The sequence below is a fragment of the Cynocephalus volans genome, chromosome 5, assembly GCF_027409185.1.
Source record: "Cynocephalus volans isolate mCynVol1 chromosome 5, mCynVol1.pri, whole genome shotgun sequence".
NCBI classification, from domain to species: domain Eukaryota; kingdom Metazoa; phylum Chordata; class Mammalia; order Dermoptera; family Cynocephalidae; genus Cynocephalus; species Cynocephalus volans.
Window position 1 is genome coordinate 150,671,548 of NC_084464.1, and position 13,641 is coordinate 150,685,188.

At 36.7% G+C, this 13,641-nt stretch overlaps 1 protein-coding gene across 1 annotated transcript in view; it reads left to right on the forward strand.

Annotated features, from left to right (window-relative positions):
* Positions 1-13,641, forward strand: part of ESR1 (estrogen receptor 1) — a 294,637-nt gene that overhangs the window by 129,436 nt on the left and 151,560 nt on the right. Inside the window, exon 6 of the mRNA XM_063098375.1 lies at positions 12,396-12,731. Coding sequence (XP_062954445.1) covers positions 12,396-12,731 — 336 coding nt within the window. The remainder of the gene's footprint in view (positions 1-12,395; positions 12,732-13,641) is intronic.

Consider the following 13,641-nt stretch of genomic DNA (forward strand, 5'->3'; position numbering starts at 1 on the left):
ATGAAATTGAGAAAGATCCTTTTTACTCGTACTTTGCTGAGAGTTTTTGTCAAGAATAGTTATTGAATTTTATCATATACTTTTTCTGTGTCAAGTGCTGCAATCAAATGACTTTTCCTGTTTTCTCTGTTAATAAGGTGCATTACATTGATTTATTTTCAAATGTTGAATTTGTCTTACATACCTGGAATTAATCTTATTTGATCATGGTATATAATTTCTTTTATAAACTCTTAGGTTTGACTTGCTGTCATTGTGTTGAGATTTTGTGCCAATGGTCATGAAAGATATTGGTTTATGATTTTTCTTTCTTGTAATGTCTTCATATGATTTTGGTATTAGGGTAATGCTGGACTCATAGAATGAGTTAGGAAGTATTGCCCCGGCTTCTGTTTTCTGAGATTGTACAGCATTGTCATGATATCTTTCTTAAATACTTGTTAGAAATAGTTCTTAGACCACCTAGGTCCAGTGATTCTTTTCTTGGAAGGTTATTATTGATTAAATTTATTTAATAGATAAAGGATATCTGTTTCTCCTTGTGTGAGTTTTGGTAGTTTGTTTCTTTCAAGGGATTGCTATTTCATCTCAATTATCAAGTTTGTGGGCATAGAGTTGTTCATAGTATTCCCTTATTATCCTTTTAATATCTATGAGACCAGTAGTGCTGACTCCTCTTTCATTTATGATTTTGGTAATTTATGTTTTTTCTTTCTTTTTAAAAATTAGCCAGGATAGAAGTTTATTATTTTTATTGATACTTTTAAAGAACTACTTTTTGTTTCATTTACTTTTTTGATTGTGTTCCTGTTTTGATTGATTTCTGTTCTAATTATTATTTTTTCTCTTCTGCTAGCTTTGGGCTTATCTAGTCTTTTTTCTCTGGTTTCCTAAGGTGGAAGCTTAGGTTATTAATATTATATTTTTCTTCTTATCTGATATATTCATTTAATGCTATAAATTTTCCTCTAAGCATTGCTTTTCCTGCATCCTGCAGTTTTAATAGTTTTATTTTCATTTTTTCTTAGTTCAAATTATTTTAAAATTTCTCTTGAGACTTCTTTTTTTGGCTCATATGTTATTTAGAAGTGTGTTGTTTAACCTTCAAATATTTGAGACTTTTCCAACTATCTTTCTGTTATTGATTTCTGGTTTATTTCCATTCTGTATGATTTTCTATTCTTTGTATGATTTCTATTCCTTTAAATTGGTTAAGAGTGTTCTATGGCCCAGAATATGTACTGATGAATGTTTCATTATAGCTTTAGAAAAATGTGTATTCAACTGTTGTTTGATAGAATATTCTCTAAATATCAATTAGATCAATTTGAGTAATAGTGTTGTTCAGGTCAACTCTGTTCTTACTGATTTTCTGCCTGCTTGAACTATCTATTATTGCCAGGGAAATGATGAATCTTTAACTATAATTGTGGGTTTGTTTACGTCCCTTTTAAGTTCTAATCATTTTGCCTTGTATTTGAAAGTATTTCAAAAAGTTCATGGAAAGATTTGTGCTATCTTTTGATTCTATTTTTTTCGTGAACTTTTTGAAGTACCTTCATATTTTGATGCATTATTGTTAGGAACACACACATTTGCTACTGTTAAATCTTTTTAGAGAATTAACCCTTTTACCATTATGTAATCATACTCTTTATCCCTGATAATTTTCCTTTTTCTGCAGTCTGCTTTGCCTGAAATTAATATAGCTACTTCACTTTATTTTGATTAATATTAGCATGGTATATATTTCTCCATCCCTTTTCTTTTAACATTTCTGAGTCTTTATATTTAAAGTGAGTTTCTTGTAGATGACATACAGTTCAGTCTTGTTTTTTAATCTACCATGACAATTTCTATCTTTTAATTGGTAAATTTTGACCATTTATATTTAAAGTGATTATTGATATATTTGGATTAATGTCAACCATGTTTATAACTATTTCATATTTATTGCTGGAGCCTTCCTTTTTGGCCTCCTCTGGTTTTATATAATTCCATTTTACCTCCTTAGAGTATCAATTATACTTCTTTAAAATGTTTTTGAGTGGTTTCCCTAAAGTATGCATTTTTAACTAATCTAAGTACTCCTTCAATGATGTTATTTCAGTTTGCATGTAGTACAGGTATTTTGTCATATAGTATTCCCAATTCTTCTTTCCTGTCCCTCTTGACATAGCTGTCATTCATTTCACTTATCTACTTGCTATATCACCCTAATGTAAGCCCCTGTTATCTTTTACCAAGACAACTGTAGTGGCTTCTTAACTTATTTTGCAGCTTTCACTCTTGCCTTTAAGTTCTCCCCCAAAGAGCCAGAGTCATCTTTTCAAAAGTATAAATCCTGTTGTGTCACTGCTCTGCTCAAAAGCAATTTCTTCTCATCACCCTAAGAATACAATGCAAAGTCCTCCCCAGAGCCTGCACAGCCCTGTGGGACTGGCTCCCTTTGCCTTACTCCTTCCTGGTTCATAATCCTCCTGATCTTCAGCTGTCCCTAGCACCCTTTAGGCACATGTCCTTCCCATTGTCAGCATTTGTGTACTGCTCCTTCTTCCTAGAGCAAGGCTGACTGCTCTCCTTTCTTTGCTCTGGTCTCTACACCTCAAAGAAGGACTCCATGATCTAAACATCCTCACCATCTTCTTTCCACTTCGTTTTTCTTCCTGGCTGTTATCATTACCTGACGTTATATATTTATTTGTTTATCACCTATCTTCCTCACAAAAATATGAATATTGTGAGAGTAGGGACTTCATTTTTTTACCCTAGAGCACTGTCTGACTTTCAGTAATTTTTGCCGTGTGAATAAAATTAAAACTACAAAGTGCACAGATTATGAGTGTGTGTACATTTTGCATAAGTGATACGTGACATTCTTCCAAACCTGAGGGGCTCTTTTAATCATTCTCAATCAGTTGTGGCACCGTAGAAAAATCGTGATGAAGATGACTTTGAGAACTAATTTTGGCAGGGGATTAATGTCAGTTTTAGCCCATTTATTCCATTTGGGGAAAAATAGTCTGTCTTACTGTGTCTGATATTCAAACACTAGGATCTATTAATAATAGAAAAACAATTTTCATAAACAAAAGCACCAACAGGAAAATCATTTTTTTAAAAAAAATTCAGACATGGATTTGTATAATTTGGAGTTTCTAATAAGAAATGTTTTCGATGATCATTTCAGGAATCATCATGGGTCAATAGAGGCACTGGCCTAAAAAATAGTTTGCCCTCCAAGGATTCTAGGCCCCAGATGTAAAAACAGAAACACAGAGTGTAAACTATTTATACTGATTAACAATGCATGTAGGTTTGTACATATTGTACCTGTCAGTGTTTTCGGAGGCAGCCGTGGCATGGTAATTAAGATTGTGGGCTCTGCCTGGGTTCAAATCCCATCACTATGTTTCGGTTTCCTTGGCTGTAGAAAGGGATACTAATAGTCCCTACCTTATGCTGAGATTTTGAAAATTTAATGAAGTGTTTTAAATGAAGTGTTCAGATGAGCACCTGGTATATAGCAAGTGTTCAATAAATGTTAGCTGCTATTACTATTATTATTGACTGTGAGCAAGACCAACTGGCCCTCACTTAAGCAGAAGAAGAATTTATCGAAGAGATTTGAGTTAGGTAACAGATTTTATGTGAAGACTAAAGATACGAGGCTTGGACAACAGGTGGACACCAAGCAAAGCATGGTGGCCAGCACCTCTGCTGGTGTGATGCTTTGGGGATGGCCTGGCAGCAGTCACAGCCACAGCCTGGCACCTCACCCATTACAGGGCAGCAGACTGAGTTGTTCTTTGTCTTAGGGGGAAGCTTCTGTGGGTGACACCCAGGTCACCTATCTCATCCTTGGGTCTAGAGCTGTGGAAAGCAGCAATTGTCATTGTGGCTTTTGTAGTGAAAGGCGAGTCCTGACATTACCCACCAGCTCATGCACTAGGACATTTGCCAAATGTAGGAAGGCAATTGAGATACCAGGAAACCAAGAATTAACAATTGCCCATTACACCAATTAGGTAATGAAATTATACATCTCAGTGAATTTTGAACAATACCCTATAAATACCAGATCAGTTTGAAGTAGGCGACCAAATGATAAAATCTCCCAGTGGTTCTCAGTTTTTCTAAGTTTCTATAGTGTTAGCTGCTTTGTAGCAATTCTGAACTTCTGGAGAATGGAAGATTCTTACTTTGGAATTTATTAAAATCCTAGTACAGTTCAGAAATGTCAATCTGTGCCTTTTTTTCATTATGTAATATAAAATGGGATATGCCTTTTCCAACTTGCTTTGGGAACCTGCTGCTACACAGAGGGCAAATCTGCCCGTGGAGTAATAGAAGCATTCCATTTGTGTGGTGGAACTTGAGGGGCATCCCAAGGGCTGTGTGTCTCTGGAGAGATCTGGGGTCGCTGGGACTGTGCTGCCTCCCCAAGTTCAGCCGTAAAGGGCTGGATAGCAGCCTTCTCTCCAAACCATTGTAATCTGGATCAGAACGCATGATCAGATGAATGAAGATGGACATGTTCTCACGGTTAGCAGGTGAGGAGGGCAGAATTGCCACGTGGATACAATGAACACCGTGTCAGGGAATGGAGAGAGCAGGTTGAAGACAACGAGGCCCCTGAATTTGCCACTCAGAGAAGGGTGAGGTTATGGGGAGGTGAAATGGGGATCCTTCACTCACTAAAAATCAACTTTACTTACTCCCTCCCCAATTTTTCTGAATTGGGTACAAAATTTCCTTTGCTCATTACACTTTATGGGAGAGGAAAAGGAAATTCTGATAAGATCCCTGCTAATAAAATTCTCGAAGAAGAAATGGAGGATTTTTCAAATTGGCTGTTTGTTAATAGACAAAAGATGAGGAAAAGGGATTTTGTTAAAACTAATGACCAAAATAATTACTGGGAACTTCTACTTCTGGCCTAGATTTACCCTCCCACCAGAAATCTAAAACAAGCAAACCACTGAAAACTGGATAAAATATATGAGACAACTGCTCTTAAACCATGGACATCAAACAGTGTGAGACAGTGTTTCTTGGGAGAGGGAAAGCAAGTGAGGTGAGCACTGTGGTTGCTCCAGCCTCCTGCCTGGAGAGGAGTTGCAGCCCCAGCAAGTAGGAGGAGCCCAGGTGTAGCTAGACATGGAAGGTGGCACCGAGTAGTGGCCCAGTGAATGGCACAGGAAAGGAAAGCTATGAGAATGGAGGAGGTGGAACCACTAGACTGGGCTGGGGTGGAAGATCGAGTATAGATGGAATGGGACCTTACTGGGTTTTCAAGGCCAACACAAGAAGAGGGTGGAAAGAGAGCAAGGTGGTGGTGTTGGAAAGTATTGTAAAAAAGAGGCACAGGCCAAACCCTGTTCCATCAAAAAATAAAGGTTTGTGGAAGGGATTTGTGAAGATAGGATTGAAAAGTACTTTGGGGATATTTGTGATAATTTACGAATCTTAATTTAGAGTTTGATTTTGAGTATATCAGTGGCTTTTTAAATTTAAGATAAAACTTGTAAATCTCATTTAAAATAAGTTCTTCCCTTAATCCCAATGCAAGACACACACACACACACACACACACACACACACACACACACACACACACACACACGCACCCACGCACACACACACATATACATACATGTATACACATACATACTAGGGTACTTCAAAAAGTTCATGGAAAAATGGAATTAAACAATAATATGAATCTTTCCATGAACTATTTGAAGGCCCTTAGTATGACCATAGCTGCTTTAGATCATTCCGGGGAGATGGCTGACCAGAAACCCCAAGAGCACCACCTCTGATATCCCTAGAGAACTGTCAAGTGTCTACAGATCTTAGTTAAACCCCTCGTGCTGAAGGCTAAGGCAGTCAGGAGGCATTTAGATGGACAATAACTGAATAAAATGGATGCACAATGGAGATTAGCCAATCACCAGTTAATTGGATTGGAGGGGAGACCAAGGTAGGCAAGGTGACAAATTCGGAGCTGCTTCAATGATCTAGGCAAGAAGGGGTTAAGGGTATGAACAAGGATGGTGGCAGTGAGCATAGAAAGGGGGGTGAAGGCGGAGACAGGTGAGGAAATGCTCCGGAGGTTGTGATGATTTTCTGGATGTGAAAGGAGGGAAGGAAAGAACGTTAAGTGGCTTTAAATAATATGTAGTTCCACAACCTGATGTACATAGAGGCTGTGACAGTATTAATGATAATATTCTATAATTACATGATTTCTTAATATAGCATAAGATAATGCTCTTATAGAGCCTTTGCAATCAATAATATTGTGGAAGACAGGCTTTGGAATCATATGGACCTCAGTTCAAATCCCTTGATATGCTGCCCTTGGTATGACCTTGGGCATGATAGTTGATCCAACCTTCTTTCTCTATTAAATGGGGCGCAATAACAATACTTACTTACCTTATGGGATGCATTTGAGTGTTTGAAGAGATGGCATTACAATTGATGCAGGGGAGTCTCCCTGGAAGAAATTTTATTAGTTTTTATCTTTATTTAATTCTTAGCTACTCAGTACTTCTGTTTTCTTCAACGCGTTCAACTGAAAAGCTTTTAGTGTATTTCTTTGTCTGGCTTTTTAATAGCTCATGAGTACGTGGAATTACTGAGAAACAAAAGAAAGGTGATTATGCAAATGTTTGGAATATTTAATTACGCATTAAAGTAGTCGTAGGAAACTGGAAAAATAACTTTGCTGATATTATACTATTTTTTTCCAGAAGCATAGGGTATTAAGAAGAAAAAAGATCATTTCAATAAAAAAATTTAAAAAATAGAATGCATTAGAAGGATATAATTCAATGAATTTTGTCATTAATGAATACTTTTCCTGACATACAATTGTCAATCCAAAGAATCTAAAGAATGAAAAAAGGAATGATTAAAGAAACTCTAAAGTAATTAGAAGTAGTCTTTGTAATTGACTCATCAGGACAGATCTTTTTATTTTAGGACCAGGACATAATTGTTTAAGCAGTTGCTATGTCTTCAGCCACTTCTTCCTTTCCAGGACTCAGCCCGTGGACCACCTTTCAGCTTTCCTCCCAAACCCCCAGCAGCCTTGAAGAGATTCCTTAGGGCTCACCTTTCCTAGAGAGTGCCCTGTGCACCATCTCACTCCTTTCTGTTCTCATTCCAGTTGCCTGTACTTATTGCTTAATATGTTCTAACACCTCCTAGGGTGGATTAGAATCACTAAAATCCACATTGAGTGCTACGAAGTGGAGGTTCTATACTCGGCCGCTCTAAGTCCTTACAACAATGTGATGAGGACATGAGCGTTGCATTAAGCCAAGAAGAGGAAGTTCAAACTGGTGGCATTTCACATTTATGGTGGGCTTGCTGGATGAAAAAGACTTTGGTTTCGCAATCTCTTATATAAAACCCGGAGACCGGTTAGGAAAATCCTCGAATCATTGTTAAACCTAACATTTTAAAGAGGGAGTATAAAGACATTTGCTTTGATATAAGTATTGTTCCATCAGTGACACAACTTGAAAGCTAATCAAGCATGTACACTGGCACACCAGTGCACGACACCTGTACTGTGCTGTTTAGTCTATTGCTCAACCATCCTCAAAAATGGCATGTTCATCTAGTTTGTGTGGCATTACAAACCCAAATTCTATTTGTTACAAATAACTTCTCGACTATGAAGAGGGTGCCTGTTTAAATATTTGCATGGTCTAAACTAATTGTTAGCCCACCCCTCTGCTTTATGAACTCATAGTTTGGTCTTTTTCTCTGGTAGTTAAAAGTTAGACAAAGGAAGGTGAACTTCAGTAAAATATGTTACTGCTTTATGTTACTGCTCTCCCCCTAACTCTGGAAAATGTCTTGGGACATTTCTCTGTAGGGAGAAGAGGACGAGTGTTTAATTTTATCTTTGTATTGCAATGATCCGTGCTATGTCCCCTCGCTCTGTGTAATTAAGACGAGCTGTATGTTTCCTAGTGATGCAGCCTATAACCACTGGTTCTGGTATCAGTTCTCACTTAACCTAGGGTAAAATAAAAATAGAAAATGGGTCATTTTTCACCTTCTTCTACTCAATTCTAGTCAGATTTTTAAAAGCTACTATGAAATATTTGTACAGTATTTTCATCAGTAATGTGTATCACTGCTACTTCCAAGTAGAAAAGAATTCCTTCCTCATTGAACCATGCCCTGGAATCCTATCACATGCAGTTGGCCATGTACTATGTATAATTTTATATTCTCGTTTCATTTGTATATTTTGTAGGGACTTTGGCACTTGAAAAATATAGTACATTTGGGGTAAATTGTAGAAAATATTTATTACTGCTAACTGAATCTACTGTTCCCTATTTGATTGCTTGATGATTTTATGAATGGTCAACTCTCTCCTCATCTCTCAGTTATATTTTATTGTTCCACATCCCAAACCTGTGGCCATTTTTTCTTGTGTTCAACAACCCGAATCATATATTGTGAATCAAATGGATGTGGTGGTTCAACTTCTACTTTAAGTAGTCCTGCAACTAAACCACCTGAGTAGTCTACTTGCAAATTCCTCTAGGAAGGAAAATTTCATGATTTGGCTCAAATGAAACTTCCTCTCTTAAGAAAGCTTTCTTTATTTCCTCCTTCTCGAATCATTTTCTGCTTTCCATTGTGCTTTTGGTGGTTCATTCATTCATTAGTTCATCCAACGAATACTGAATAACTTTTAATCAATGTCTTTACAAGCTGAAAACATGATCTTTGTTTCCCACTCTATCTTCTGTGAATATATGTTGAATGTATCAAATAAATACTTTGATAAAATATACTTTTATAGCTGCCATCACTAGTGCTTGAATTGATGCTAAAATTCTTCTGCCGGAAATCCGTTTGTCTATAGTGTGACTGCTGGGACCTTTTAAAGTGGGTGGTAATACTATGATTTGTTTCATTAACCTTCTATGTACTTGTAATGAAGATAAATTACATTTATAGTAGAAGCGTAAACTTTATTTTTAAAGTGCTTTATTTTTAAAAGATAAAATGCTTGTATGCAGTTGTAATCAGATAACTCCTGATTTCACCCTTCTTTAGACAAGTCACTTGCTTTTATTTTTCCACATAGATCGGATATGAAAAGATTTTAAAACATTGCTGTAGCTTTCTGGTGAGGTCTCTTCGCATTCCCAAACTCTTTCTAAAGTTGTAGAGCAGGGGAAAAATTGTATTGGAGTAATACACTGTCTAATACCAAAGAGAAATACATTTTTTTTTTTTTAACTCCAGTTTCTTCTCAGAGTATGTAAGTACCAATCGGGACTTGTCCTTTCAAAGTTCTGACCTCAGAATTTCCCGAGAAATGTGAACCTAAAGGAATTCTTTGTGTCCATCTTCTTTTCATGGTTTTCATTCTAAGGCTACTGTTTCTAGGTTTTTACATTTCAAATGGAAGATCATAGAGTCATACAGTCTCAGCATTGGAAGGTCTACTGAGGTCACCTAGTGCAGATGCTTTCTGGGTAATTGGATCCCTTTGGGGACATGCCTGTAAAGTCTTCGTCTGGCCTATTCTTGGAAGCCTCCAGTTTCCTGTGGTGGCAGCTTCTATCTTTGTAGTCAGCTCTGACTATTATAGACTGCATTCCTGTATTGAACTGTAACTAACTACCTGTAGTTTCCACACACGGCTTCTATTTTAGCTTCTTGCTGTAAAGAACAAGTTGAACGCGTCTTATACAGGAGAGCCCGTCCAAGGGCGATGCTCATGTTTCCTCTAAATCTTCCTTTTCTAGGCTAACCCCTCTTCATTTCTCACTTGTTCTCCAGGCACCCTGATTTCAGTTCTCCTCAGCATTCTAGTTACTCTAATCTGAATAGATTTATTTTTCTTATGTATACAGCAACCAGCACCGAGTGTGATGGTTCAGGGGTGTTGTCATAAGCTGACAGTAGAGTGGGGGGTATCATCTCCCTTAATTCAGATATTATAATCTCAGCACATCTGGCAATGAAATGGTTAAAATGCCCGCCTAAGGACAACGGCTGCTCAATTACCACTGTTCTCATCTTTTACTTCCAGCTGTCCCTAAACTTGTCAACTTTGTACCTACATAACGGATAAAATTAAAAATCTCTGTTTAACTGAAAACAAAACCAAACTTTATATCAGACCTGGGATTGACAAGATCCTTACAAGATTATTGTGAGGACTAAATTAGTTGTAACGTGCTTCTGCGTAAGGTGTATGCGAAGTGCTTAAAACACGTGGCAAGGGCTCGATGCATATTCATGATAATAATAATAATTTTTACTATTATTATTATTAATTATTCCAAGAGTTGTGAGACATGCTTGTGTTTTATTTAATTTAATTTAATTTTTAAGATACTTATTATTTTTACTTATACATATTTATGGGGTACAGAGTTGACTATCAGTATTTGTGTACAGTATGTGATGATCAAATCAATACTATTAGCATGTTCATCATTACAGACTGTAATTACTTTTTGTGTGGTTCTTTTCCAATTACTCTCTCTCCCTCCCCCCCTCTCCCTTTTGCACCTCTAGTAACTATAGGTCTATTCTCACCTTTTGAAAGTTCAATGTTTTATTATGGTCTTTCTTTCTTTTTTTGTTTCTTAGCTCTCACTTATGAGTGAGGACATGCAGTATTTCTCTTTCTGTGCCTGGCTTATTTCACTTAACATGATTTTCTTCAAGCTCATCCATGTTGTTGCAAATGGCAGAATTTCATTCTTTTTTATAACTAAGTAGCATTCCATTGTGTATATATACCACATTTTCCTTATCCAGTCATTCATTGATGGACATTTAGGTTGGTTCTATCTCTTGGCTATTGTAAATAGAGCTGTGATGAACATGGGAGTGCAGGTCTCCCTTCTGCGTGATGATTTCCATTTCTTTGGGTACATATACAGTAGTGAGATTGCTAGATTGTTTGATAGTTCTATCTGCAGTTGTTTGAGAAACCTCCATACTGTTTTCCATAATGGCTGTTCTAATTTACAATCCCACAAACAATGTAGAGCAGTTCCCTTTTCTCCACATCCTTGCCAGCATTTATTATTCGCAGTCTTTTTGATACTAGCCAGTCTGACTGAGGTGAGATGATATCTCAATGTGGTTTTGATTTGAAGAGAAATGCTCACTTTAATACTGAGCAAATAGGAATGGTCAATGGCTCTTCTATTCTTTAGTGTCATTTAATATATCTAATCTAGACCTACAAGAATAAAAGTTACATACATGTATAAAATTCACAGCCACACATTTTTTCCGAGACCCTTGACAAATTAGAACAAAGGGGGAAAAAGTTCTCACACTAGTTACTCATGTTTTTATGAAGTGATAGAAGTGGTGATATGTTATAAAGAATGTTTACTTCTCATGTCTTTAATATTAAAAATAGTTGTCTTTGCTTTTTACCAAAATAATTATTTCCTTCATATAAATCTAAGAACTGCTGCTGTCCAACAGATTTTGGAGAGATTAACTTTTTCAAAAATATGGAAGCTTGTGTTAATTCTTGTCTTTTCAAAATATTTGTTTTTGTTGACACATTTTAGCACCCAACATGGCCTTTTTCAGGCTAAGATGCTGAGCTGAAACCTCAAAGAATCTCAGCAAAAACATTGGATTCCCCCCTCTCCACCCCACCTCATAATTTAGTCAGTGAAAACCACAGCTGGGTAAACCTTTGGGGAAGTAAACTACTTTGTGGAACTAGGTCAACTCCTGAGGTGATGAGGTGCAGCTTAGTAGCAGTGACAGACTTACCAAGCACCTCTGGGGTCCAGAGGCTGTGACATACATTTTGGGTAGGTCATTCTTCTTTAGTGTCATCCATTAAGAGGACTACTTGGGTGACTAAGAATGTTTACTAAAAGCTTTTTAAAATGGCCTTTTAATTTACTTTAAAAGAATATTCATAGCAGAAGCAACCTCTGATGCTAAAACATATTTCAAGAACACCTAATTATTATAATTCTGTTCTTTTTATGCCATGTTACACACACACATACACACACACACAAACTCCTAATGTATCACAGCTAGCTTGTACTGGCTCACAAAAGCCTACTGTTAAATTTTCAGGAGGTTTGTAAGTCACTTGATGTCAGACAGTTGTCTTGAAATTTTTTATGTTGGCAGTATTTACACCATGGAAGTTGGCAAGTGCTACAAATCAAAGCCTTTTTCTTTTTCTCTTGGAAAGCCAGTTGTTAATCACTTACCAGCTCACCTGTGCCCCAAAGTATTTTTTAAAATAAAATTAAAGTCTATGAACTTTGAAGACAGTTTTTTATATGAAAGTTTACATATGAAAAAATAAATAAATTAATTGCCTTTTTCCTCTGTGTTTTCAGGGATACGGAAAGACCGAAGAGGAGGGAGAATGTTGAAACACAAGCGCCAGAGAGATGATGGGGAAGGCAGAAATGACATGGGGCCCTCTGGGGACATGAGAGCTTCCAATTTTTGGCCAAACCCTCTCTCGATTAAGCACACTAAGAAGAACAGCCCAGCCTTATCGCTGACAGCCGATCAGATGGTCAGTGCCTTGCTGGACGCTGAGCCCCCCGTACTGTATTCTGAGTACGATCCTACCAGACCCTTCAGTGAGGCTTCAATGATGGGTTTACTGACCAACCTGGCAGACAGGGAGTTGGTTCACATGATCAACTGGGCAAAGAGGGTGCCAGGTAAGAATGCTAAGCTCAACTTTTATTTTCGGAGTCAATAACTTTTCAATAACTGGTTGCGATGTCATGGAAGAAATAGTGGGAGAAAAAGACACAATAGCTTGTTATCTCATGGGTTTCGAGGTTACATCAGAATTTGTTAATGTTTGGTATAAATACACTGTAATTCTCCTGGAGATTAGGAAATAATATTTTAAAATAAAAATATAGAAGACTAAAATTCTTAACGTGACATAGTTTATTTACTTTTAACCTACCTAATTCACCAAAAAGATTTGGGGTGGATACTACATGATAAATGTACTTCATATTATATGTTCAGAGTGTCAGCAACGTTTAGCACTAAATGATTTACAAAAGTTTTTAATATTGAGGACTTCTTTTTCAAAACACCTCAATTATTAGTAAACAATTTACCTTAAAAATCCCTTCTTTTGAGATTATGGACTAAAGAGATAATAGGTTTATTTACTGAATGCCAGTTATTTATCTGACCTGGTTTATCCATAGTAACTTAGGAGAAAAGGAAATATAATAGGTAAAATAATTAGGGTCTCATCCCTGAGAGAAGCTTGTAGAAAGTAACAATGGCTGAAGTGACACTTTGGTCCTTCGGTTGATTCTCTCAGAACTGATGTTTCTGTAAAACTTGACTTTGCTCTTGTCGTTCAGGGAGAAGAACTCTAGTTATTATGGAAACAAGACTAGAAAATGACCTCCTCCATGCCCCAACATATCCATTCAGGAGCTAACGTAGATGAATCAAGGCAAGAGGAAGTTAAATCTTTTTTCTGGGCTTGTAGATCAAATGAATGACGGATTTAGATAGAGATTTTTTTGGTTTGGTTTCTTGTAATAGATGAAATTAATTATTACCTATGAAGTGTGGCATGTTTTTATAAAACTCAAA